The sequence below is a fragment of the Adiantum capillus-veneris genome, chromosome 22 (genome assembly GCF_014529385.1).
Source record: "Adiantum capillus-veneris isolate H3 chromosome 22, ASM1452938v2, whole genome shotgun sequence".
Lineage (NCBI taxonomy): Eukaryota > Viridiplantae > Streptophyta > Polypodiopsida > Polypodiales > Pteridaceae > Adiantum > Adiantum capillus-veneris.
In genome coordinates, this window is record NC_140952.1 from 82851843 (window position 1) to 82878548 (window position 26706).

At 46.0% G+C, this 26706-nt stretch overlaps 1 protein-coding gene across 5 annotated transcripts in view; it reads right to left on the minus strand.

Annotated features, from left to right (window-relative positions):
- LOC147429685 (uncharacterized) overlaps nt 1–26706 on the minus strand; it is a 180380-nt gene that overhangs the window by 96732 nt on the left and 56942 nt on the right. For 4 of the 5 annotated variants that reach the window (XM_086495936.1, XM_086495938.1, XM_086495937.1 and 1 more), the window contains exons 5-9: nt 8294–8347; nt 8105–8194; nt 7822–8028; nt 7562–7714; nt 7128–7335 (exon numbers count right to left, since the gene is read on the minus strand). In XM_086495936.1, the coding sequence (XP_086352062.1) occupies nt 7128–7335; nt 7562–7714; nt 7822–8028; nt 8105–8194; nt 8294–8347 (712 nt within the window). The remainder of the gene's footprint in view (nt 1–7127; nt 7336–7561; nt 7715–7821; nt 8029–8104; nt 8195–8293; nt 8348–26706) is intronic. The other variant, XR_015185896.1, reaches the window with a different exon arrangement.

The following is a 26706-nucleotide window of genomic DNA, read 5'->3' on the forward strand; positions in this document are numbered from 1 at the left end:
CATGCTGCGGCTAGATGCGAGTTTTAGAAGTGATACCCTTGCTCTTATTCAGTCACTTTACCCCGGAGCAAGTCCTAGTGGCGGGCACCTCCAAGTGCGAACATCAGAGTCCTGTATGATATCCGATCCCGCTGCTCCCCTCATTGATTATAGAAGCCCTCGTCTCACCGTGTCCGTCTTGGGGCGGCAATTCTTAGTAGTGATAGTGGATGGTGGATCTTGCATCAACCTGATGCCCAAGTTCACTATGTTAGCTCTAGGTCTACAACCTACTCGCCCTGCTCCCTTCACAGTTACATTGGCCGACTAGCGGACAGTCTACCCAGTGGGCATAGTGGACAAAGTGCCTCTGCAGGTACAAGACTTTACCTTTAACGTGACTTTTGTTGTGGTTCGTCTTCTCGAGGTTGAGGGCGGATTTCCCTAGCTCATCGGTAGACCATGACTGCGACACACTAAAGCACTTCATGATTGGGGTAACGACGCCATGTGGATACATACTCCTGGCTCCCCAATGCAACCCATTCTCCTATAAGGAGGTATGGATCCCATCGTACAACATAGTTCTTTGTCCATAGAGACAAGCCTTGAATTGGAACAACCTACTCCACCTGATTGGTCAGATGAAGATCTGCTGGAGTAGTTGGACACTACCAAATCTATGCCTTGTTATGGAGTCCTTATTCAATCTTTGCCTGAGGGTACACCCTCTTTCAATGTTTCAACAGTAATTAAACCCAATGAGCCACCTGAGTAGCTCAAAGGGTGGAGTTCATAGCACCTACTCACCATGCGCCCTTGGTGGAAGCCTTTGGATTGGGTGAGCCTACGAAGATTCATAGTAGTAGAAACAGATCTCCTCAGGAGTTCACCCCCCCTCATCATCAGCCCCATTGGTGTCCGCATCTTAGACCAAGAATAAGCTCTCCACTATGTCTAGCGAACTCCCCTTCACCGAGCTTCCTCAAGGCGGGATGCAACAAAAAAATGTTGATTTCAAGCTTGATGACTTCCCTGCTCAGGATGTCTCTCTGCTCCTTGACACAGTAACCTCTTCACCAACAGGGGATTCTTTAGCAGTGCCATCTCCAAACCCAATAAAAGAAAGACACTTCTTCGACTCTTGTACCCACCTCGTGTTGCTCGACAAGATGCAGAGCAGATTGCTATGATCTGTGTCACAGAAGATAAGGTTAGTCTCATTCAAGGTTACAGAAGCATCCAACAATACTGATTTTGGAAGAGATTAGTGTGTAAAACTATTGGGAAGACCAGTGAGTATATTGCTATGTGGACCTTCTGTCGGGAATCAGACTACAAAATTTGAACAAGTCAGCTTTCGCTTTGATGGAGGTTATCTGTGCATGTGCATCCAAAAAGACCTTCGCCCTCACCAAAGTCCCCTACCCACCCCTTCACCAAACCTCCCCCCCTAGACCCTATCTCCTCCCGCCCCCCTCACCACGCCTCTACTCGCCCTCACTACTCCCTACTCACCCCTACCCACCCCCCCTAGAACCTATCCCCTCCTCGGCCCTACCTACCCCCTCCCTCCCTCCTCGCCCCTACCCTCACCCTCTCGCCCCTCTCCACCCCTCTTGCTCTCGTCCCTACCTAGTGGTCTCCCCCCTTCCCACCCCCTCCTCGCCCCTCTCCACCTTTCCCTCGCCCCTACCCACCCCCTCTCTCCCCCTCGCCCCTACCCACCCCTACCCTCCCCCTCCCTCTCACTCGCCCCTACCCACCCCCCTCTCCCCTCTCCACATTTCCCTCACCCCTACCCACCCCCTAGCCCTAGCCCTTACCCTCCCTAGCCTAGCCCCTACCCTTCCCCCCCCCCCCGAAAAAAAAATTAAAAAAAAAACTTCACTGCAACCCCTCATCCCTACCCTCTTCCCCCCCTCCCTTGTTCCTTGGGTGTAGCTATGCAGATTTTTCGGGATTTTGTTAACAAATGTGGTCACCCGACAATTTTCACATTGTGCTTTGTTGAATGCGACAGCTCTAGTGTCCCGCTTTCTCCAGTAGACGGATTTGCAATGTTGCCTTCTCCTCTGGGAGGAACACTCTCGGTAGCCAAGGGACCCTCCTCGTCTTTTCACTGCAATTACCCTAGCTTTTGTGACTTCCTAGGATTTTTCTTAGGCTTGGGCCTTCTTCAGTTTCTTGCCTTCTGTACAATTTATCTCATTGTGGCAGAGTTCATATATTCTGCATTGGTCTCTTCCTCCTCGAAATTCAGTATCTTCGTTCAACCTCAACCTCTTCTACCGGTTTGAGCTGTATTTTCTAGGTAGTTTCGCTATTCGATCTAGTTTCAATATTTGTGTCACCGAGACGGTGAGTGGTTTTGTGGCGGGCAACCTATAGCCCTGCTACAATGTCACTGGCACAGGACAAGCAGTTAGTTGCAGTTGGGCTAGAGTTCACACTAGATGGACTCTCACTTGGGCAGTGACATGTGGCAAGTGATACGGATGGTGGTCCGGTGGACACCATGGCCACGGTGTCCAGATCACCACCACCTCAGTTTGGAGATAGGCTTCGCTGGATTGGGATAACTGCAAGCCATTGGTGGCTCTTTAGGAGATACATATGAGTGGTTGGTTCTAGTCGTCGGTTTGCATCATTATACACTTTTGTATGGTTTAGCGTCTAGTCTTGAGTCCCGAGTCTATAGTTCTGCACGCCTCTGGCACTCTCCCTACACACTGGAGCCTCGACACCCCCATTGTACCTGAGCTTGGAGCTGTGTGTGTTTCCAGTCTCACAGTCCTATGGTTCTTTGAGCTTGTCAAATTCCATTGAGTTGAGTCTGCAATTGTGTTTTGAGTCATATCGTGTCGAGTCATATTCCACTTCTGTGTTTGAGTCATGTTTCTGTGTGATGTTTCCTCTATTGGAGTGAGGTTTCATGCATACTGCACTGAGGAGCACCCACTCTAGAGAGCACAACACCTTTTCCTCGCTACATCCATATTTCCTCTTTCATGTGCATGTCACAGCCACAGCCGTCTAGTTTTACCTTCTCCCGTGCTTATTTTGTATTGGTGATCTGTTTGCAACGTCCTTCTACTAGTGTCTGTGACTTAAGTGCAAGTGCATGTCAGTGAAAAGAATTGCATTGGTCTCCTACCCATAAAGTCTAATGTTAAATTCTCAGGATGTCTGTCTTGGCTAGGTAAGTTTTGCAATTGCTGTGTAAAGTTTTGTTGTCCCTGTTGTGTGAGGATTTCCCATCTCCCACAGTGCAACTCTACCTAGCTGCCAACCCTCTCCAACATAGTCCCTTTACTCCGTCTCCCCTGCCATCCCACTCACCTCTCTCGCCCTCTCCATCCCACCCCTCGCCCTACCCACCCCTCTCTACCTCTTGTTGCCCCTACCCAACCCCCTTGCCCCCAAATAGTCTGCCTCTCGTGCCTACCCTCTCACACTCTCGGCCTCCCCGCCCTCCTCCCCGCCCCGCGACCTACCCTCACACCCCTCGCCCCTACCCACCCCCCTCTCGCCCCTACCCACACCCCTCGCCCCTATCCTCTCATTCTCGCCCCTACCCACCCCCTCTCAACTCTCGCCCTTTCCCACCCCTCTGCCTCTCTCCCTTACCAACACCCCCTCGCACGCCTCGCCTTACGCAATCCCCTCACAACCTAGTCTCTACCTACACCCTCGCGCCTACCTCCCTCTCTCTCGCCCCGATCCTCACATCCTCACCTATTGCTCCCTCTAGGCCCTACCCTCTTACTCCCTCGCCCACAACTATTCTCCCTCGCGCTACCCGATCTTTTCCTCGCCAGGCTTCTGAGTTACACTTCTACAATTCAGCGTTTCACTTCTACGGAGTCTTCACGTACTGCGAGCGTCTTCAGTTTCTTTAGAATTATCAAAGTTCGATTCTTAGTGCACATACCGATGCTGCTATCTGCTGCCAAGAATTCCATGTATGCTATTTGGGATGTATGTTGTTGTGGGATTTAGAGAACATCTATGATAGTGCTTAAGCTTTTCTGATCGTTATGCCATCTCCTCTTGCCAATGAGTTTACTGTGTAAGGTATACCACAATTGCAGTGGGTACACTGGGTCACTATGGTGGGTAGCAGCAAGCAGTCGCGTAAGGAAGGTTTGAGAAAGAGGCATGTTCCTACTGAGAGAGACAATAGATTTGCAGATGATGCAGAATCCGACCAAAGAAGCCATGGTGTTACAGAAATGACTTCCAATGCACCTAGTGATGAAAGTTACATGGTGCCTTCAAACAATTTTGTTTCGGATTCAAGCTCAGAATCAGGCTCCTCCAGCGCCCAAGAAGAAGATCCCAAAGACAAAAGTAAGAGCAACAATCAAGTGATACGCCATGAGATGAGTAGGCCTGCAAAATCTAAAAGTCAAGCAAAATTCACTTTAAATTTTCACCTGCAGCCACCCCATCCATCTCTTTGAGTCTCCGCGATCAACTGCAGAAATTAGGTCTCACAGCATTGGCTGATGCAGAATTCCCGATTGATGTTTCTGTCATAATTGTTCATCAACTTTTGAACCTTTTTCCAAAGGTACGGGGTCACATGCTTACTGCTACATGGATTGGTCATGCACTGGAATGACTAGCTTTTCGACTTTGAAGCCGGCTACGCGCACATGCTCCCACCTTTCTAAGGATGCTACTATTCAAGCATGTCAATAATTGATCCATGCTGATTACCTTGACCACGCGAGGAACAATTTGGCAGCCTTCAAGTATTACTTTCAAGTCAGAGATGCCAAAGAGTCGAAGGGACAATTGGATGTGCCCACGACAATTCCCACACTGTGATGGTCTCTACTTCCTGATCCACACTATACCTTGTAGGTTTCATCAAATTATTTATACATCACTCCAGTCAAGGTCCGAAAGATTTAAAGCCCACGTGCAATCAAGATTTCAATGTTTTGTAGCCCCCATGTTGGCGTGGGTCATTACTTGGAAGTGTTGTGGATCCAACACTAAAGATAAAGAAGAACAAGGCAAAAGTGGTAAAAGACACGGCAAAGTCACTACTTCCCTTGCCATTCTCAGAGAGTCAGAGTAGGGTGGCGCACCTTCAATGATACTTCCCTTCTACTTCCGCACCTAGTTCCATTAGACTGGTGATCAGCTCTGCCATTTCCGATCGCCCTCTTCATGTTACATCTGAGGCTTCTCCCATCTTCACACCTGCCACCATGACTATCTCCCACACCCCAACTTGTAGTTACCTCTTCTCCTATACTTATCTCAGTGTCACCCACTATGCATGCTACTAGCTCACCTGCACTGCCACTTGTGAGCCCTATACCAACACAAACCTCTGTTGGATCTTCGCTATTCCGGCTCTCCGAGGAGATACTGCTTCACTATTCCGGCTCTTCGAGGAGATACTGCAAGAGGCAAAGAATGCTATCACTACCATCCAGCTAGGAGCAAAGTGGTTGGCTGCTACTCACCAACGCCACTTAGCCACATATGCAGCCATGGAGGGTTGTCTGCATGTCGCAGAGAGCGCAATCACGGACAGAGATGCTACCTTTTTTGCATTGCGATAAGCGTAGAAGGTGAATTTTTGACATGCTACTACACAGAGATACAGAGGCTCAGGCTCCTGTTTCTACGGGCTATGAATGGACTCTGGTCCATTGGGACAGGTACAGACTCCTATAGGATATGCACAGGTAGGTCCTTCTTCGCAGTTCATGGACGGTGCTCAGCCTCTACATTTTGCCTACTAACCTCGAGGGTTTCAACAACCTGCCTATAAGACACACATGCAGTCGCCACATACAGTTCCCTCTGGCGGCTTTGCTGGTGCACATCGCCATGGCTGTGTCAGTCGGAAGCCTCAGTATACTTCAGGACAGGTGCTTCCATCTACTGCACAACAAGTGACTGCTCCTTACACAGAGAGCCAGTTTGTAAAGAGTACGGCGCAGGCGCCTATAATCCAGCAGCAGTCTCCTACCATCGATTTGATGGCTCCACCTCCAGAGACTGACACTTCAGGTGCAGTAGTGGCTACGACTCTTTCTCTAGGGTGACAGGATCATGATATTCAGCTTAGCGCCTTTATTGTACATATGCAATTCCTTCTTTTCAGCTGTTTTAGTGCACTAGTGGTTTCTTTTTGCAGTTCCAGTATCTTTTTGCAGTTTCAGTGTTTCTCTAACCAAGATGGTGAGTGGTCTTGTGGCAGGCAACCCATAGCAGGGCTACAGTGTCACTGACACATGACAGACAGTTAATTACATTTGGGCTGGAGTTCACACTAGTTAGACTCTTGCCTGGTCAATGACACGTGGCAGGGATAATGGTGGTGGTCTAGTGGACACCGTGGCCAGATCACCACCACCACAGTTTGGAGATAGACATAGCTGGACTGGCTATTTTGCTAGCCGTTGGTGGATCTTTATGATTGTATATATTTGTAGTTGGTTATAGTCATCATATCGACATCATGGGTCTTGGTCCAGCACCGCACATCTGCACCTTCCCTTGCACATTGGAGCCTCGACACCCCCATTGTACCTGTGAGTCCTACGCTTGGAGCTGAGTGTGCTGCCAGTCAGAGTCTGTATGGTTCTATGATTTTATCGAGTTCCAGTGAGTTTTTGAGACAATTGTTGTGCTTTGAGTTGTTCCATTGCTGTGTGATGTTTTCTTTCTGTTGGAGTGAGATTTCACGCATATAACATTGAGAAGCACCCACTGTAGAGAGCACGACACACTTTCCTTGCTACAATTACGTCACATTTGTGCTGTTAATTCTTTGACACGGTTTAGCTCTACATTAGAGTTTCCATGTTGGGTGTAGACTGCAGTCAACAAGGACATGCTCACAACAGGTTGTACTATACTATACATTAGAGTTTCCATGTTGGGTGTAGACTGCAGTCAACAAGAACAGGTTGTACTATACTCTTTGTACTATGCTGTTAATTCTTTGACCCAATTTAGCTCTACATTGGAGTGTCCATATTGGGTGTAGACTGTAGTCAACAAGGACATGCTCACAACAGGTTGTACTATGCTTATGTTTTGAGGATGATAGACTCTTGGCCTTTTGCAGACACTAATAAATCATTAATTCTATGAAGACAGCAAAAAATGTTTACCTGAATTTGAATCTCCTGTTGCATATGACAAAAGTGCTACTCGGGGCTCAACCCCAAATGCAGCCGCAGTATTTGCGGATGCGATGGCAATCAGTGACAGTTCCTCACTCGTTGGATCTGCATTTATTGCACAATCACCAAAGACTAGTACTTTCCCTTGAAGGCACATAAAAAAGACACTTGATGCAATCTTCAGACCTGGCTCCGTCTGTTCACAAAAATCCCATAATATGATCAAAAGATTCTGTGCAAATGTAGACTCTAACCTTTCATGTGCATGCATGCGCGCGCGCACGCACACACACACACTTTTTCTGGTGAAATGCGTGCGTACACATTTTTTTTTGAAGTAACTCGAATGCACGCACGTGCACACACACACACACACAGGGTACCTGCACTTGAACTTAAACCCACTTCTTGAAGACACTTACCTTTATCAGCTGCAAAGCTGGACGAACAGTATCAGCAGTTGTATGGACTGCACCTGAAACCATGCCGTCTGCATCTCCAGAAGCAACCATACACGTTCCAAAATAATTTACATCTGATGATACTTTCCTTTGGGCTTCGTCATGGGTCATGCCCTGAAAGAGAAAAGATTGAACTAATAAGACCACACTTCAAGCACAAAGAAAAGAAATCCAGTTGTTTCACATAAGAAAGCCAGCTGTTTCAAAAAAAAAGAATTAACCTTGTGCTTCCTTGCTTCATAAAGATACTGGGAATATTTCAGAAGATTTTCTGACTGTGAAGGCTCAACCAACCGTGCACGGCTCAAATCTACTTTGTACTCTTTTGCAAGTTCTTCAATTTTCTTGCGTTCTCCTAACATCGTAAGTTTACAAACGCCATGCCTTAACAAGATGCCTGCAGCTTGAACAGTCCGTGGTTCATCCCCCTGCATACATTAAACTGCAAATTTTCACATGACACAATTGAACATGGCTGCTCTTCTTACTTATGTTACCAAGTACCTCTGGAAGCACTATATGCTGCATAAACTTTTTGGCTTTGGTAAAGATGTTATTTTGGAACACTTTTGGATGAATTGGTACAACTCTGTCCTGCAAACAGACAATACTATCAATCAATGTAACTTCAACAAAAGCCTATTTCCCAATCAATAGTTGCAATGCCAAATTAAAATTTAAATCATTAAGTACCTGTGCCAGCAACTCATTGATATAGTCTTTATCAATGTGTGTATCAAACAACACCTGGTATAGCGTATTAAAGTCAATAAATTCCCTTGCATGGGTGAAAACATTCAAGTTTCTCGCACAACTTCTCTAAAGAAAAATCAACAAAGTATCAAAGTAAAAAAAAAAATAGTCCCTTCAACAATCAACATGGTAGAGCGAAAGAAAGGGGCCGATTAAAAAAAATTCTTTCTTTTTTTCACTGGGATTCGCGGGGCAACACGGGACACCATTAATCAAGTGGTATGTCGTATGTCAAGGGGGGGGTAATATACATAGGGATACCCCTGATCAAAATAAAAACTTCATACAAGGTTGATCCAGTATCTTCAGCAAGGTGGAGAATCTCAGGCATCTTAGTGGGGTTCTCCCATGCTGATGAGCGATGATAGCAGATCCTCCTGAAATGACAATGACCAGAACGTGACCAACCCTTCAGTCTGGTCATCTGGATCTATGAAAGTTTTCAGCCCTCTTGGCAGCTAGAGCTGCCTGTTGTGGCTCCTCCCCTATTGTGGTATGAGGCCTTACTAATTGGATTCCTCCCTAAAAAGAGGTCAGAGAGAAGGCTTCCAGTATCCTATTAGCCTTCTCACAGAAAAGGTGAAGAATTTTTTATTCTGAGCCTTCAATTGATAATATGAAGGACTTATCCGTGCGAAAACTCCAAGTGGAAAAGGCCCAAGCATCACTAATCAGGAAGCCAATAAAACCCGCGTATAGCCTTACTACAGGGCGGTATAATTTCACGTTCACCCAAAACTATGTCGTTTAAATTTCCCTGCACTTTATGCACCTGCAACTAGAATTCATGACTCAAAACAATCCATGACTTGGTAGGTAGAGTGCTCCCAAGTAGAAAATGACATTCCTTAAGGTATTTCTTAATTCTTAATGAAGTAGAGAATACCTGTAATCTTCTACAAGCTGTCCCACTTCTATTGGGATGAAATTTCCCTACTCTAGCCCAATTTTGGTAGCATAACGGTAGAAGTAGTCATCACGGACAAGAACCCAAGTGAACGGTGATTGACCAAGTACTTTAGAGCACTTTAAATAAACTTGGCGAGAATTTACAAAACGCTGAATTCTCTGTTTTTGGCCTCTAAATTGCACCAAAACACCTGCTTGACGATTCCCTAGCTTCCCCGAAGCTCTTGGGACATTTAGGCATCAAAATTGACCAAAACCCTGAACCTGCGTAAAATTATAGCAAGCTGAAAATCCCTGTTTTGTAGCCCTCGACCTCCCGCACGTGTAGGGTTACTTGCCCCTTGATTTAGACAAGATTTTTCGCGAGAAATCTCTCTAAATCAACCTGTTAGCGCATGTACGTGGTTTGAATCAGCAATTAGCTAATTTGGTACCTGTGCAAGAGGCTCTTGCCTCGGCAATTGACCATAGAATCCCCACAACAGTTTTAACAGTCAGATGACAAGCCCTTGAGCTGAGCAATCCTATTATGTATTCAAAAGGGGGAGAGGTGCACAAGAGCGGAATCATCGTGCTACATAAGACAAGGGAGAAGGCAAGCTCACCATGGAAGCTTGAGCACCTACACCCACTACTCACACACCCAGTTCTCATAAAAATCCCCCAATCAACTCTCTCTCTCATCGATTTGGGCACCCCAAATGTAACAGGCCTACAATGTCACTTGCACAGGACAAATAGTTAGTTACACTTGGTCTAGGGTTAGCAATGGACGGCGGACTCAGGCCTGGGAAGACACGTGGCACAAATACGGGTGGTGGTCTAGTGGACACCATGGCCAGATCACCACCACCATAGTTTGGAGATAGACTTAGCTAAACTAAGATATTTTGATATCCGTTGGTGGCTCTTTACGATGGTATATATGTGTCATTGATTCTAGTCGTCGTATGCTTCATCTATTTTCTATAGTCTAGCGTCTTGAGTCTCATGTCTTGTGTCCAACACCGCATTTCTGGACTCTCCTTGCACATTGGAGCCTCAACACCCCCATTGTATCTGTGAGTCCGAGGCTTGGAGCTGATGTGCTGCCAGCTAGAGTCTGTATTGGTTCCACGAGTTAGTCGAGTTCCATGGTGTTTTGAGTCAATTGTTGTGTCTTGAGTTTTTCATTCCATTGCTACGTTGTGATTTCTTTCTGTTGGACTGAGGTTTCACGCATATTGCACTGAGGAGCACCCACAGCAGAGAGCATGACACAGTTTTCCTGCTATAGGTGATCTCATTTTTGGCACGCCTAGTGGGACCTCACTTGAAGTCTCACTCCACTCCACTGAGCATATATGATCGAGGAGCTAGCTCGTTCAACCCTCTCCTGGTCTAGTCTGCTAGTGTGGTCCAACTTGATCTAGACGAGCTTTGCCCTTGACCAGCTTGGTCTACTTCATCTTCGCCTCGTCTAGCTTAGTCTAGCTGGTATAATCTCTCTCATCCCTGTCTAGCCGGAGTGGTCTAGCCGAGTCTAGCCTGGTCTAGTTGGGTCTCATCCAATGGGTCTAGACTATCCAGCAAGTTCAAGGGTCTTGCGCCCAGAGCTTGGGTTGCTACATGATACATAAAAGGTAGTCTAAAGATCAAAAAAACCCACTAATGAGCCCTCTGAAGTACTACCACAAAAAGCGCCAACCTTTCGTGCCGAGTAGAAGTCCACCAGCCCCGCTACCCCTACCCTCCCAAGCATCTACCTCCACTCCCTCAACCAGTTCTTCACCTCCCATGTCCACTTTCCCAGTGTACTTCTCACGAACTAGGTTACAACAAGACCTTGAGCAACACGCTCCTCAGCAGGCAGCCATGAAGGTGAACATAAAGTTTCCGACTTTCAAAGGATTCTCCACAGAGGATGCAAACGATCATGCTAGGAGATTTATATCTCTCTCCAGGGGTCATTGCCTGAATAGAGAAGACGTCTACCTAGAGCTCTTTCCGTCAACCTTGGATGGCTTAGCAGATAAATGGTACCGTCAGTTTGTTGAGAACCACTTTACTACTTGGGCAGCACTAATGGAACTGTTCTATGAAGTTTTCAAACAAGGTGACTTTCAAGAGAAGGTTTTGGATGAGTTGGCAAACCTAGTGCTCTAGCCAAATGAGACTTTTTCGGAACTCATGACAAGAACAAAGTCTCTGGTAGCCAAGCTTCCCCAGCAACCAAGAGAATTCATGGTCAAGAAGTGGGTGGAGAAGGCTCTCCCCAAGACTTCTCAACAAAACCTCCTAGAGAGTCTCTGATCAAAAGAAACTCTCGAGGAGTTTGTTGTTGCTGCTGCTAGGATAAAAGGGGCAAGGAAGCTATTCAACGACCCTTCCCAGGTAGGGACTGCCTCAGTACTCATGGAGTTTCCATCTCACCCCTTGATTTCTTTATGCAGGTAACTAGAAACACTGAAGTTACAACGAGCTTTTCAAGAGGAGAGATCCTTCTCTCTTCAACAGGAGAAGCCTCCACATCAAGCGGCTTTGGACCAGATCAAGCGGGAGCTAGAAGAGCTCAGGGCTCATCAAGAGTGCAGTTCATAAAGGAGCTCGCTAGTGTCCTCACTCGAGCCCCAGAGGGAGGCCCTCGATCTTAGCATTCCAACAAGTTCATCTCCCTCACAAATTATCTCGCCAGTGAGTACCCCTCTTCTGAAGGTTCAAAAGCCATCTCCTAGTGCCAAGAGAGGATCTTCATCTATACTCTCAGATATTGATGGGGCTTTCTTAGAAGCAGTTTCTCACCTACAACAGATCAAGGAAACATAGAAGACACTGATCCAAAGAGTAAAACCTACAACGGAAACTATCTTGAAGAATACCTTTCGGCAAGTGTCACCCTCCAACATGCTTTGACTAGATGTGGCTTTTCAAAGTGACACCACCCTTGCAGTTATTCAATCGTTTTACCCTGCAACAGGTCCTAGTGGCGGACACCTCCCAATGCAACCATCAGAGTCCTATATAATATCCTACCCTGCTCCACTCCTCACTGATTATAGAAGCCCTCGTCTCACCATGCCCATCTTGGGGCGGAAATTCTCAAGAGTCTACCCATTGAGGCACACTCTCACAAACGGGAGCACACAAGAATAATCAATAAGCTGAAAATATATGGAATTTTGATCAATAAGCTGAAAATATATGAAATTTTGACCAAAAGAGACGAGGGAGACGTTCGACACAGTATTGGGGACCAAAAGAGGGGTTGGTTCCCCCTTAAAGAGAATCTTTATTCAAGGAGAATCTTTTTACAAGCACAAGAACAACTGGAGAAAACCCCTCCGTTCTAGATCTTAGACTCTATAGTCGTCTCCTTTCCGTTAAGAGAAAATCGTTTCCTTTCCCGTCTGTACTTAGAGCGTAAGGAGGCGCTTCTTATTTTTGCTTTATTTTTAAAGTCGGGGTCACTTTAGAAGAATAATGTGAACCTATTCAAAAACTCAATAAAAACTCTATGAGCTTAAAATTGATGCTACATAGCACTACCCATGCATCCCTGGATGAAACCTTTGCACAAATGCAATGTAGACATAGATTTCCTCGGGGGAAAGCGTCTACATTTTTGGAAAGCACTAAAAAATATCCTACATTTTAGAAAAAGCTTCTTTAAACCCATCTTTATTCTTGTGCCTGCATCTTTACGCGTAATCCTTCATGCAGTTCGAATATACTCCCAGACCAATGGAATATTCCCTATACGTTGCTCCCCACCCATCATGTGACGTATCGAGAATACCCGTTCCCCAGTCTCTCCCACCGAACTAATGGTACAACTCTTTCATGATGCTTAATGTCACCCATCATATGATACATCAGAGGTGTCCGTCCTTGATTTTATCAATCCGAGTAGATCTACACTTTCTAACTTTAACAGTTAAAGTGATCATATTAAAATATCATAATTTAGTAAATAGAAATTACTCAAAAAAAAAGAAAATAGTCCATTTAGCAACACGCACTACTTTTCTCATTCGTGACACTAACAAAAGATGTGGGCTGTGGGTTCTTTCTTAGGACAATCTCTTTTCATGTGACCTGTAGTGTGACACTTTAAAAATCTTCATTCTTTTCCATACTCGGTTCTTTCTTCAAGACTTAACCAACCTCCTACTATTCCTTAAGAAAGTTTTTCCATCAGGTGTCAACTTAGGGGTTTCCTGAGTTTTAGCCTTTCCTTTATTATCACTCTTAGTGAAGAGTTCTGTGCTCTAGGTGTAGTGGAAGATTGAGAAGAAGAGATACTGTGGTTCTTTCCATTCGGTTTGCTCTATTGATTCTGCGGGGTACTTGACTTGTTCTCCTTTGTTTTGCTTCACTTCTTTCTAGAGAGAAATCCTCACGGTGTCATTGTAGGCAATAGGGTGGAAGACCTTCACATCGTATTTGATGTACTCATTTAAATAAAAGGGAAAGCCTCTTGACGCTTCTCGTCCAACTTCCGCAATTGGACATTAATCTGCAAAACACAGTTAGAAAAAAGACATAACTAGAGTCCCATTTTTCTTGAGATCTCACCATTCCCTTTCAATTGATCAAGGTATTATCATGGCATAAAGCAATCCTTGAGCTTAGCCTAGAAGTCGACCCAATTGTAAGACAAATCCTCAGCACGTGCAAGGTGCTCCGCTACCTGTGCCTTTTGCCAGGCTTGATACCAATTCATGGCATCACCCGACAAATACATGGCGGCTGTCAAAACTTTACAGTTACTTTTTTTCTTGTTAGCAACAAAGTAAGCGTTATATGCAACCAAGAATTAATCACAGATACATCCATCTTACCATCGTACTTACTGAAAGTCAACTTCTCAGTCACTAGATTGGTGGAGTTGTCGTCTCTACTTGGTCTACATGATGACTCGCCGACCTCCTTGGTTGGATTTCTCTTCAAGGAGAGAACGTGACGGACCAAGTCTTATAGGCATCGGTCGCGCATTGCCTCATGCTCTAGCTCAATAGGTTTCCTCTTTTCTTCAGCCGATGTGCGTTGAGCTTTGCGTTCCCTCTGGAGAGCCATGCATTCTCTTTTGACTACCTCCCGCTGAGCCTCCTTTTCCCTTTCAACTTCGGCCAGCTGAGCCTACTCTTCCCTTTCAGCTTCGTCCTGCTGAGCCTCCTCTTGTAGCATCACCTCAATCATGGACTTCACCTTGGACTCCATAGAGTTTGGCGCAATCCGTGGCATAGAAGGGGATAGAGGATGATTCAATGGTCCTTCTGGCGTAGAGACATCTTCTCCAACTTCAAACTCACCACCTTTATGCAAAGTATCCATTCTGCTTCGGGCGATGACCATGTATGAGTACTAAGATACTTGGGTTCTAATGGTACTTGTGGTACTTGAGTTCTTGGGGTGCTGGGGTACTTGGGTACTTGGGTACTTGGGGTACTGGCTCTTGGTACTTGGGGTTCTTTGTACTGCTTGCAATCTGCGTTTAAGAAGGCTTTTCTCTTACCCAAGCTCAACTCCCTCCTACGGGTGCAACCCCTTGGCAGCCTTGGGCTCACACCAAAGTTGCTTTCTCCCATCTCCACATCAATCGGCCTACTGCGATGTGCAAGGTCCGCTCTCGATGAGTGGAAAAGAGGAACGAGGGAAGGCTGGACAAGCCCTTCTTTTCTCGGTTGCCTATCATGTCACGTGACACATCCAAATCTATGTGTCCGTGGACAAGCTACACCATAACAGGGTTTCCGTCAGTCCAGTCAGTCTAGATTAGAAGTGATCTGGCACTTTTTGTGAGTCTATTCGTAGACCGTGCATGCCCAGTCACTTAGTGTAGATGCATATCCTCTGGTTACACACAGCATGATCATCTGTATTCCCATAAGAATCCATTAGAATCAGTTAGGGGATTTTTCCAGTGCATTTAGCCTATTTTACATATTTTTGACATTTTTTACTTATTAATTTAAGTGACTTTCCAACAAAAGTAGGTAGGGCAATTTGGGTAAGAAAATATATAAGCAAACCAAGGTTAGCCCTAAACAACAGTTGAGCAAGGAGAACAGCAGGCCATTGGCGACAGGTGCCCCCCTCTCACAACAAGACTCCCCCAAGAACCTCTTGGCGTTTTTCCTCACCCAAGAGCTAGCCTTTGCAGCATCACCAGCAGCACCCCCTGGCCTTGGCGTTTTCAGCAGTTACATGGCCGAACTCCAACCTTGTACTTAGCGTTTTGCATCAGCGATAGCAGGCTCTGTTATCTGGCGTTTTCAGCATCAATTCGCAACAGATACAGTAGCGTTTTCAGCATCAATTTGCAGCAGGTAAACCTGCGTTTTCTGCCCTAACACACTGCAGTCATCGGCGTTTTTGTCAAGAAAAATCAGCCTCCAAAAACGCAGCCAAACCTGCTTTTTCAGCAGTCCAAAGCAGTCCGAAAATTCAGCAATCTTCCACAGTAGATTTTTAGAAGATAGCATTTTTGAACAACAGTTAGATCCATCCCCATTTCAGCCCTATTGTCGTTGTCGCCATCCCGGTTGTCGTCGTCGACATAGCTTAGATTTGCATCAGTTTTATGCATCATCATTGTACCTTTTTGTGCAATCAATCGTAGACCACTCTCGCCAACGAGTGGGGCCTTTGGAGGAGGGTTTTACAACGTCTCTGGTGTCGTATCTCTCTTCTCTATATCTCAGTCTCATACACTTGCACGCACAGTGTCCACTCACTTTGTTCGTGATCATAGCACTCTCCATTAAGAACAGAAGGCTCTCCCTTAAGAACTAAAAGGAACCTTGAGCAAATATGGATCACTATTCTTGAGGAAGAACAACATTCATTCTGCTGCACCTAAAGGAACCTTGAGCAAATATGGATCACTCATCTTGAGGAAGAAGAACATTCATTCCGCTGCACCTAACATTGGTATCAGAGCTTTGGCAGTGTTCTGTATCACTCAAGGAAAGAACCACAAGCACAAGAATTTTTTTTGCTTGTTGCGGTCGCACGAACCCAAGTACGCTTGGGCGTGTCGATTCCTAATCGTGTTTTTGAAGGGTGACAGGAATCCCAGGAAAGAAGGGCTTGTCCAGCCTCCCCTTGTGTCTCTTTTCACTCATTGAGAGCGGACCGTGCACTTAGCGGCCAGCCAATCGATGTGAGGTGGGAAAAAGCAACCTTGGTGTGAGCGCAAGGCCGCCAAGGAGTGCGCCCGCAGAAAGGAGTAGAACTCGGGTGAAGAGAAGATCCTTCTCAAACACGGTTTGCAAGCGAAAGAAAACCTCAAGAACCTCAAGACCCTCAAGAACCCAAGTTTCTCGTGAACTTAAGAACCAAAGACCATAGTGCATGGTCGTCACCCGAAGCGGAATGGATACTTCGCATACAGGTGATGAGCATGAGAGAGGCGACGAAGAGTTCTCCCCACCAAGAGATTTTTCCAATCCTCCCCCTTCGCCATCTATGCCACGAGTTATACCAACTTCTATGGAGGCGATGGTCAAGTCGATGTTGGACATGATGGCACAACAACAAGAAACGAATCGATTTGCGTTGGCACAACTAGCAAGCAAAGCAGAACAACAGGAAGCTAAGGACCGCGAGCGCGACGAAAGAAACGAAAGAATTGCCGCACAACAAGAAGAAAATCGCATTGCTAAGGACCGCGAGCGCGACGAAAGAAATGAAAGAATTGCCGCACAACAAGAAGCAAATCGCATTGCTTTAGAACGCGAGCGCAACGATCGAAAAGAACGAAAAGAACAAAGAAAGGAGGAAGCGGCAGCACGAAGCGCGGCCTTGGAGATCGAGCGTGAGGCTCAAAGAGAACTACGCACTCAAGAATTGATTCGACAAGTACTTGCCTCGAAATCCGAACCAGCCAAAGATCGTGGGAGTTCCCCAAGTGGCGCAAGCCACAATGCGGATTCCAGCAACCCAGTCACAGAGAAGTTGACTTTCTGTAAGTATGATGGTAAGATGGATGCTACGGTTATTCATTCTTGGTTGCATCAATTTAATGCTTATTTTGCGACAACTAAGAAGACAAGGAATAGCAAGGTATTGACGGCAGCAATGTACCTTGCCAGTGATGCCATTAATTGGTACCACGCATGGCAAGAGGCACAGTTAGCCGCGCACCTAGAGGAAGCCGACGAACTCACGCCCTTGTCCTTTAGTTGGGCTGATTTCCAAGACAAGCTCAAGGCGCGGTTTATGTCACCTCAGTACCTCGCACGATTGAAGGACGATTGGCGCGCTCTTGAATCGAATGAATCTAAAGAATCCACAGAACCCACTTCCTCTGTCCATGCAATTAATGATAACACGAGTGTGCCCCAAGTTTCTCATGACCCTCCCATTGATGATTTGCTCATTAAATGTTATGGTCATATGACGGGCAGCGTTTTGTCATATTGTTTGACCGAGGTAGTATGTATGATGTGATCAGTTCCTCTTCTTGAGAGAGCCCGCCTAGAAGTTAGTCAGAGATCTCCTATCGAGGTCTCTGGCTTTGTTCCCGGTATGGACGCTCTCATCACGGAGGAGTGCCTTGATGTGTTGTTTGCAATTCAAAAAGCTGCCTTCACTAGAAGATTTGTTGTCTCTCCTCTCTCAGGATGTGATATGATTTTGGGCATTCGATGGTTTTGTGATGCTAACCCTCTCATTGATTGGGAGGCTAACACTTTCACTCTCAATGCCAAAAGGATTCTCTCATTGTCATTCATGAAGAGGGACATTGTCTCCATCTCGCATTGCTAATATGCAGGACAAAATTGAACGGATTCATGCGAAGGAGACTCTCTCAGTCTCTTCTTCTCCAAAGCATGACACACAAGATTTGCATGATTGTGAGCACCATGATGATTTGAATGACAATGATTTGCATGATGATGATTTGATTGACAATGATCAACATGATGATTTGGATGATAAAGACAAGCATGATGATTTGCATGATCAAGATGTGATTTCTCACAAGCATGATGAGTTGCATGAAGAAGGTATGATTGTTCAGGAGGATGATGTGTTAGTTGATGCTTTTTCTAGCGAAGCTAACCTCGTTGCAGATTCGATCAATCATGAAGAAGCGATCTTGGCTCTCGAGCCTAGGTCCAAAGAACCCTCACAGGAAGTATTATGTGTTTGCATGATTGATATGTACGCATTGTTCGAGTGTTTCATTCATGCTCGTTTCCTGTATTTTAGTCAGCATCCTTATGTAATCCCTTTTACTAGGCATTACATATTGTACGTTGAGCATGTTTCACTCATGAATGAGCACGAATGTATGCGGATTTTTCATGAAAAGCTGAAAAGTATGTATGTATGGAAGTCATATTCCATGTCTCTTCTTGGCATGACACATTCGTAGAACGAGCACATGACAGTATGAGCACCAAGCATGGGCATTTCCGTTGTGAATTGCCACAGTTGATTGCTCTAGATCATAAGAGAAAGTTTCGATCTCATTGTTTGCGTGTATGTGGTGAATGGTTTGGCATTCCGTCTATTGGTTCACTTACATTGCATGCACAGTCTTTAGAGAAGACAAGATTTTTCCCACTCACTTTACATGCAATGGGTATCTTCATGGTTTTGTGTTGGAAATGGTTTCAGGAATTTTCAGCCATGGAGATTCTTGAAGAAGGAAGAAGCACGACTCTAGACAAAGTTGAAGCATCGAAGGAGCCAGAGAAGACTTTGTGTTGCTTTCAGCGCGGCCCAAAGAAGCAAGCTTTGCAGACATTTATGAAGTTCAAGTACCGCGCGATCCACGCATCAGAGTGGGCCGGCGAAGAGTCCCTTCCAGGATTCCGGATGCTATTGGCGATCTCCTTCGACGCCATACAGTTCGGTACCAGTACCTCACTTTGAAAAGGAGGGGATGTCACGTGACACATCCAACCTTATGTGTCCGTGGACAAGCTACACCATAACAGGGTTTCCGTCAGTCCAATTAGTCTAAATTAGAAGTGATCTGGTACTTTCTGTGAGTCTATTCATATACCGCGCATGCCCAGTCACTTAGTGTAGATGTATATCCTTTGGTTGCACACAGCATGATCATCAGTATTCCCATCAGAATCCATTAGAATCAGTTAGGGGATTTTTCCAGTGCATTTAGCCTATATTTTACCTATTTTTGACTTATTAATTTAAGTGACTTTCCAACAAAAGTAGGAAGGGCAATTTGGGTAAGAAAATATATAAGCAAACCAAGGTTAGCCCTAAACAGCAGACGAGCAAGGAGAACAGCGGGCCATTGGCGACAGGTTCTCCCCTCTCTCAGCAAGACTCCCCCAAGAACCTCTTGGCGTTTTTCCTCACCCAAGACCTAGCGTTTGCAGCATCGCCAGTAGCCCCCCCCCGGCCTTGGCGTTTTCAACAGTTACATGGCCGAACCCCAACCTTGTACTTAGCGTTTTGCATCAGCGATAGCAGGCTCTGTTATCTGGTGTTTTCAGCATCAATTTGCAGCAGGTAAACTTGCGTTTTCTGCCCTAACACACTGCAGTCATCAGCGTTTTTGTCAAGAAAAATCAGCCTCCAAAAACGCAGCCAAACCTGCTTTTTCAGCAGTCCAAAACAGCCCGAAAATTCAGCAATCTTCCACAGTAGATTTTCAGTAGATAGCGTTTTTGAACAGCAGTTAGATCCATCCCAATTTCAGCCCTATTGTCGTCATCACCATCCCGGTTGTTGTCGTCGACATAGCTTAGATTTGCATCAGTTTTATGCATCATCATTGTACCACTTTGTGCAATCAATCGTAGACCACTCTCGCCAATGAGAGTGGGGCCTTCGAAGGAGGGTTTTACGTCTCTGGTGTCGTATCTCTCTTCTCTCTATCTCTCAGTCTCATACACTCGCAGGCACAATGTCCACTCACTTTGTTCGTGATCATAGCACTCTCCATTAAGAACGGAAGGCTCTCCCTCCCATAAGAACTAAAAGGAACCTTGAGCAAATATGGATCACTCATCTTAAGAAAGAACAACATTCATTCCGTTGTACCTAACATATCACTCTTCAAAAACACGGATTAGAGAGATCGACGCGTCCAAGTGGTCCTGTTTTACGTGCAATCTTCAACCTAGTAAAATTTTTTATGTGGTTTTTTGTGGCTTAATGGCCCTTAAGACAGAGTGATGAAGACAGGAGCGCACCCAATGCACAATGGACTAAGGGTGGGAGTGGCTAATAAGTCCGGGGTAGGGACATGAAGATTCTTTGAGAAAATAATTATGAGAGAGGTTCTTAGGTTCTTTTCTTGAGTGATGATATCGATCATTGCCAAAGAGCTCTAATACCAATGTAATGTGCAATGGAATTGATGGATGGTGAATGCTTAGGATGAGTGCTTAGTGCGTACTCAAGGTTGCTTTTATTGTTCCTTTTACTTCATAAGAGAGAAGTGCAATAGACTAGAGAGATGTTGTAAGTGAAGGTTCTATGATAGAGAGAAAGGAGATTAACACCAGATGGGGTTCCAAACCCCCCTCCAAGGGCCCCCCTCTCTATCGCTAGAGAGGTATTTCCCAAATGCTGATACAATGGATCTAGATGCTGATGAGATATAGCTGTAGATGATTGGATTTGCGAGGCTAAGGGCTGAAAATGCAAAACACTAGTGAATTTACCTTGGATCTGGGACTGCGACAAGGCTATGGGCTGATTTGCTGATGTTGATGTCGATGATGGGCTGAATACTAAAAACACTCGTTCTGATGATGTGTGTGAGCTCTCATGCTATGGCTGACCTGAAACAAAATGTTGATGGGCTGGCTGATGCTGATGCAAAAATCGCTAAGGGTGTTGAAGATTACTGGCCAAAAACACCAGAGGCTGATGGGTACTTTGTACTTGTAGTAAGGGTATTGACTTGCCTTCTTGGGTGACCCTAGGGTCACTTATTTAGGGTTTTAATGCTGGGCGATCAGCTCTCCAAGAAACTCCACGACTTTCTATAATATGGCCAGGATGTCATTTATGAATGAACTAATAATCCATTGATAAGAGGTGCTTCACATGCAGGATAGTACCTAGCCTTGGATACTGATGTTAGACTACGTGAACACTCCCCAGTGCCTACACCTAGCAGACATTGGCTGTGTTCATGTGCAATTAGAGGGTTTGCAACTACTCTAAAGTGCTTGCACATGCATGTCCTGTGTACAAGGGTACCAGAACACTTCTTAGGCTGTCCTAAACCCTAGAAATAGGAGTTACAACTTGTCCACATGTACATAGGGTCAGATGTGCAAGTGACAACCACTCAAGCAAGTCTTCCTCTGGCCCCTTAAAAGGGGGATGGATTGAATGGTGCATCATAGTTCTTTGTCAGTGGAGTTGAACCCCGAACTCAAACAACCTACTCCACCTTACACCAGGGAGTATGAATCCACATCGTATCATGTAGTGCTTTAGTGTATCGTAGCCATGGTCTGCCAATGAGCAAGAAGAAGAAGCCCTCAACCTGGGGAAGGCGAACCACTCAAAGGAAACACTGGTACCTGCAAAGGCACCTTGTCCACTAAGCCCAAGGGGAAGAGTGTCCTCTGGTGAGCCAAAGTAACTATGAATGGGGCGGGTCGGGTAGGCTGGAGCCCTATTGCCAACATAGTGAACTAAGGCATCAGGTTGATGCTGGATCCACCATCAACTATCACCCCAGAGAATTGGGACTTCAGAATAGACATAGTGAGGCGAAGGCTTCTGTAATCAGTGAAGGAGATCATTTAAGACTCTGATAGCTACATAGGAGGTGCCTGCCACTAGAACATGCACCTGGATACAAAGATTAAATAACTGCAAGGGTGTCACTTCAAAAAGCCGCATCTAACCGAAGCATGTCACAGAGCAACACTTTGTTCTTCAGGATATCCTCTGTTGTAGGGCTTTTTCCCTTTGAATCGGCACCTTCTCTGGTACCTTGATCTATTGTAGGTCAGCTACTGCTCCCAAGAAGGCCCCATCGATATCGGAAAGTAGAGAGGTAGGTCCGCCCTTGGCACTAGTGGATGGCTTGTCAGCTGCTCGAGTTGTATTCATTAGTGAGACTAGGGATGGAAGAGTTGGACCTGTTGAACTTCCCTCTGTGCTCGAGTGAGGACCCCAACTGGCTTCTCTACTTGTTGCAACTTGTCTCGAGGGGTAAACAAATATGCAGAAGGTGGCGGATGAGGGACGGTGCTAACTCCGATCAGATTTATCTCTGGAAATGTGAATTTCGATTGGCTCCGACTCGAAGATGTGGAGGTGCGCTGTTTTGGACAGTCCTTACTATAGTGATCATTGGCATCACGGCAATGTCGGCAAGGAGAAGACCCTTCGAGAAGAAGGCATTTACTCTGGTAGTGCCCATTCCCCACATCTGTAGCATGAAATGGGTCGTTTGGATGGGCGAGACCGAGGACGAGGTGGTCCCTACTCTTGTTGCATGGAGGTGGATGCTGACGTGTAGAAGCTCTGAGGGGCGAACGGAGTGTTAGCATGATGAAAGCTTTGAGACGGAAAAGTACCTTGCATAGGAGGGGTGGGCATGTGATTTGGATGGCCATAAGGGGAAACCATGTTGGAGGTAGGTGCCCACCCTGGTTGAAGAGGAGGAGCGAGGCTCTGTTACGATTTTCGCAATCCCTTCAAGTAGTAACAATCTTTGTCTTCATGTCCGGACTTCTCACAAAAGTTGCAATAAGCGCGAAGCGGGCATTCTTGTGGAGGATGCCCTAGAGAGCGACATGGGCTACACCAGACCACATGCTTAGACTCTTGCTGAGCCCTAAGCTCTACTAGCTCTCTCTTGATCTGGACTAAAGCTTCCTAATGTTGGGACTTCTCTTGTCGAAGAGATAAGGACCTCTCCTCTTGTAGAGCTCGTGGTGATTTCAGTTCTTCCAGTTCCTTGCGTAAAGAAATCAAGGGGTCAGAAATGAGGCGGTGTCTATCTGAGAGGGGTCTTTTAACAGCCTCCTTGCCCCCTCTATCCTAGTAGCCGCAGCAACTAACTCTTCCAGAGTTGCTTCAGGTCAAAGAGTCACCCGTAGCTTTTGTTGAGATGTCTTGGGGAGAGCCTTCTCCACCCACTTCTTGACCATGAATTCTCCTAGTTGCCGAGGAAACTTGGCAGCCAGAGACTTCGTCCTTGTCATGAGTTCCACAAAAGTCTCATTAGGTTGGAGCACTTAGTTGCCAACTCATCTAAAACCTTCTCTTGAAAGTCACCTTGTCTGAAAGCTTCACAGAATTGTTGCCTTAGTGCTGCCCAATTTGTAAAGTGGTTTTCAACAAACTGACTATACCATTTGTCTGCTAAGCCATCCAAGGTTGACGGAAAGAGCACTAGGTAGGCATATTCTCTCTTTCAGCCACGATCTCTGCAGAGGGATACAAACGTCTGGGCGGGGTCGTCTACATCCTCTGTGGAGAGTCCCTTGAAATTAGGGAACTTTATGTTCACACACTGTTTCTGAGAGAGAAATACCACAACAAAAGCCAGCAGGTTCTAGAGGGAGAAAATCAGAAAGCTCTGATAAATCAGAACTTCTAGAGAGAAATGAAATGAAATGATATATTAACGTCTTCAAAAGGCCAAAATGATCTATGAGACCATCAGATACAAAGTGGTGAATCTAATACAACGTCTGAAGTACAAGTACAAAAAGTACTGAAAGTAAAAATTAAAACTGAAAATGAGTGTGAAATGTGAAATGTGAAAATGTAAAATAGGCCCTCAATGACAATCTGGGTGTCGTGCTAGAATGCCTATGATCCTCTGTTGGAGTCTCCGTCGATGGAGTGTGCTCCTGTGTCTCGGTCATGGTCGTCTCGATCTCCCGAGCTCAGTCGCCCTGTCAATGAGGGTGCCTCTCGTATGAATGCGGGTACAACCCTGTGCTGGTGGTTGGTCTCTTGGCTCCCTCGATCCAAAGAAGTCTGTGATCTGTCTCTGCGACTGTCGTGCTCCATGTCTCCTCAACGGACTATCTCTATGTCGGTGTAGCTCAAGTAGATATAAGCCAAGGCATCTCTGATCCCAATACCTCATGACTCTATCTAGGGGCCCAAAACCCTCCCTGAATAAGCAATGGAAGCGCCCTCGTATCTCATAATACACAGTGCAGTGGCATATGTAGTGTAGCTCTGTCTTTGGCTCTCTACCACATAGTTGACATATCCTAGACTCCGGCGGTATCCCTCTGAATCTACCCGTCTCAGTCTCCAGCTGGTGTGAGGATGTGCGAATCTGACCAATAGCACATGGCATACCATGAGACAAATGAGTGTCCATGTAGCTCGGACGAGTCACAAACCCATCTCCCGAAAGTTGGAGAAGGTGCTCTTTGTAAAAAGCCATCTTTGTGTCCAACTCCTGCATCGGCTCTACCCATGTCCTCCTGGTGTCCAACTGTATTAGATCCTGCCGAATGAGTCTAGTGATCTCCATCCGTGTGACTGGCAGGGAGGGTGCATCTAGGGAATACTGGAAAGGAGGCAATCTATCCATGCTGAGACCATGCCTCTGAAACCATGAGGTCATCTGAGCATACCAACATGATGCATCTCCTTGCATCGCTAACTATCTAGAAGACTCAAGAGCCAATCTAGTATATCTGCCTCTATATGTATCCCATAGACTGTGCATAAAGGACACTGATCTAGTAAGAGCCTCAATCTCAATAGGAGGGGCGGCTACCTCCGCTCGAATAATCGCATGTGGTATGGAGGCCTTGGCTCTAATCATCCGGGATATCATAAATACCAAGGGTCTCTCCATGTTCCTCCAACTGTCATGATTCACAGATGGTCCCCAAACTTGGACCCCATAAAGCATAGCTGAAGCAACCAAAGTATCAAAGAGCCATAGCTTTGTTCGTGGTTCTTGAAACTGAACCTGCGAACACATTCTCTCTAGCCCTCACAATGCCGCATAGGCTCTGGACAGTCTAGTCTCTGCTGCTCTCCTCAAAGTAAACCTCGGTCCCGTGAATACCACCCCCAGATATGTATATTCATTTGTGTACTCCACAGTGTCCTGACCATATACGAGTGGAGGTGCCGATCTCTAGACCCACTGTGGTGTGGTGTTAAACACGATAACCTTGGTTTTACCAAGGTTCACAGACAGTCCACTATCCTCTGCAAAGTTGTGCAATGCATCTAACTGTCTTTGCATGCCCTCTGGCGACTCTGATATCAACACAATATCATCAGCATATAATAATAAAGGAATCCATGTCCCTGCTAGCTGAGCGCCTCTGTCACCCTCTCTGTCAATGTAGTCAGAGACCTCATCTACATACATACCAAAAAGTGTAGGGGACAAAGGACACCCCTGCTTCACTCCAATAGTGGAATGAACAATGTCAGAAATCCCCTCAAGAATGCGTACCTGGCCAGACACTGAGCCGTATAAAGCCATGATCCCCCATATGATCTCTGTGGGTACTCCCAACTTCAGTAGCCTGTGCATCAATCTGGCCCTCGGCATTGTGTCAAATGCTTTGCGGAAGTCCACAAAGCAACAATACATCCGTCTCCCATGTGCCCGACCCTCCTCAATAATGGCTCTGAGTGTAAGAATATGGTCCAAAGTGGAGAAACCCCTCCTGAATCCCGCTTGTCCTGCTGCTCGTATGCCCTCATTTTCTGACCATTTACTCAGTTGTTGTTCAAGAATGGATGCATACAACCGTGCCAATGTGTGCCCTATCATAATAGTACGGTAGTTCCCTGGCACAGTGGGGTCCCCTGCCTTGAAGAGAGGTACAATAGTAGATAATCTCCAGGACTCGGGTAGTCCCTCACACATGACACGGTTAAACAACCGCGCAAGAACCTCTGACAGTAAATCTCTAGCATGTATCAAGTGCTCTGCCACCAAACCATCATGATCATATGCTCTCCTAGTCCTCATCCTGTCAATGGCGTTCTTCACCATCTCAGTGGTAAAGAAGGTACTAGTGGCTGGACATGGTTCTAGAGGGTCTGGTAATGGTGCTTGCCCACGTACTGTATATAATGATGCTACATACTGACCCCAAATCTCGGGAGAGGTAATCACTGGAGGAGGTGAGTGCTCATGGAAGAGACGCCAGGCCTCACCTGAATCTCGACTCAAAAAGAGCTGATACAAATCACATTCCATCTGGGCTAAAAAGGCCCGCTTCTTCCGTCGCACTAAGCGCCGAAGGGCAATCCGAGACTGTCTATATGTAATGACTCCAAGTATAAGCTCGCTCTGAATCCATCTGAGAGAGAGAGAGAGAGAGAGAGAGAGAGAGAGAGAGAGAGAGAGTCACTGTGCTGCTTGTCCCTAACGCATGAAACCCGTCACAGACATCTAGTGCCAAAAAGTGTTATTGCTCTTAGTTCTCACAACCTTGAATCCTTGAAAGTATAATCCCGATTGATTCTTGGAATATGTTTCTGAGACAGTTTTGCTATTGGAT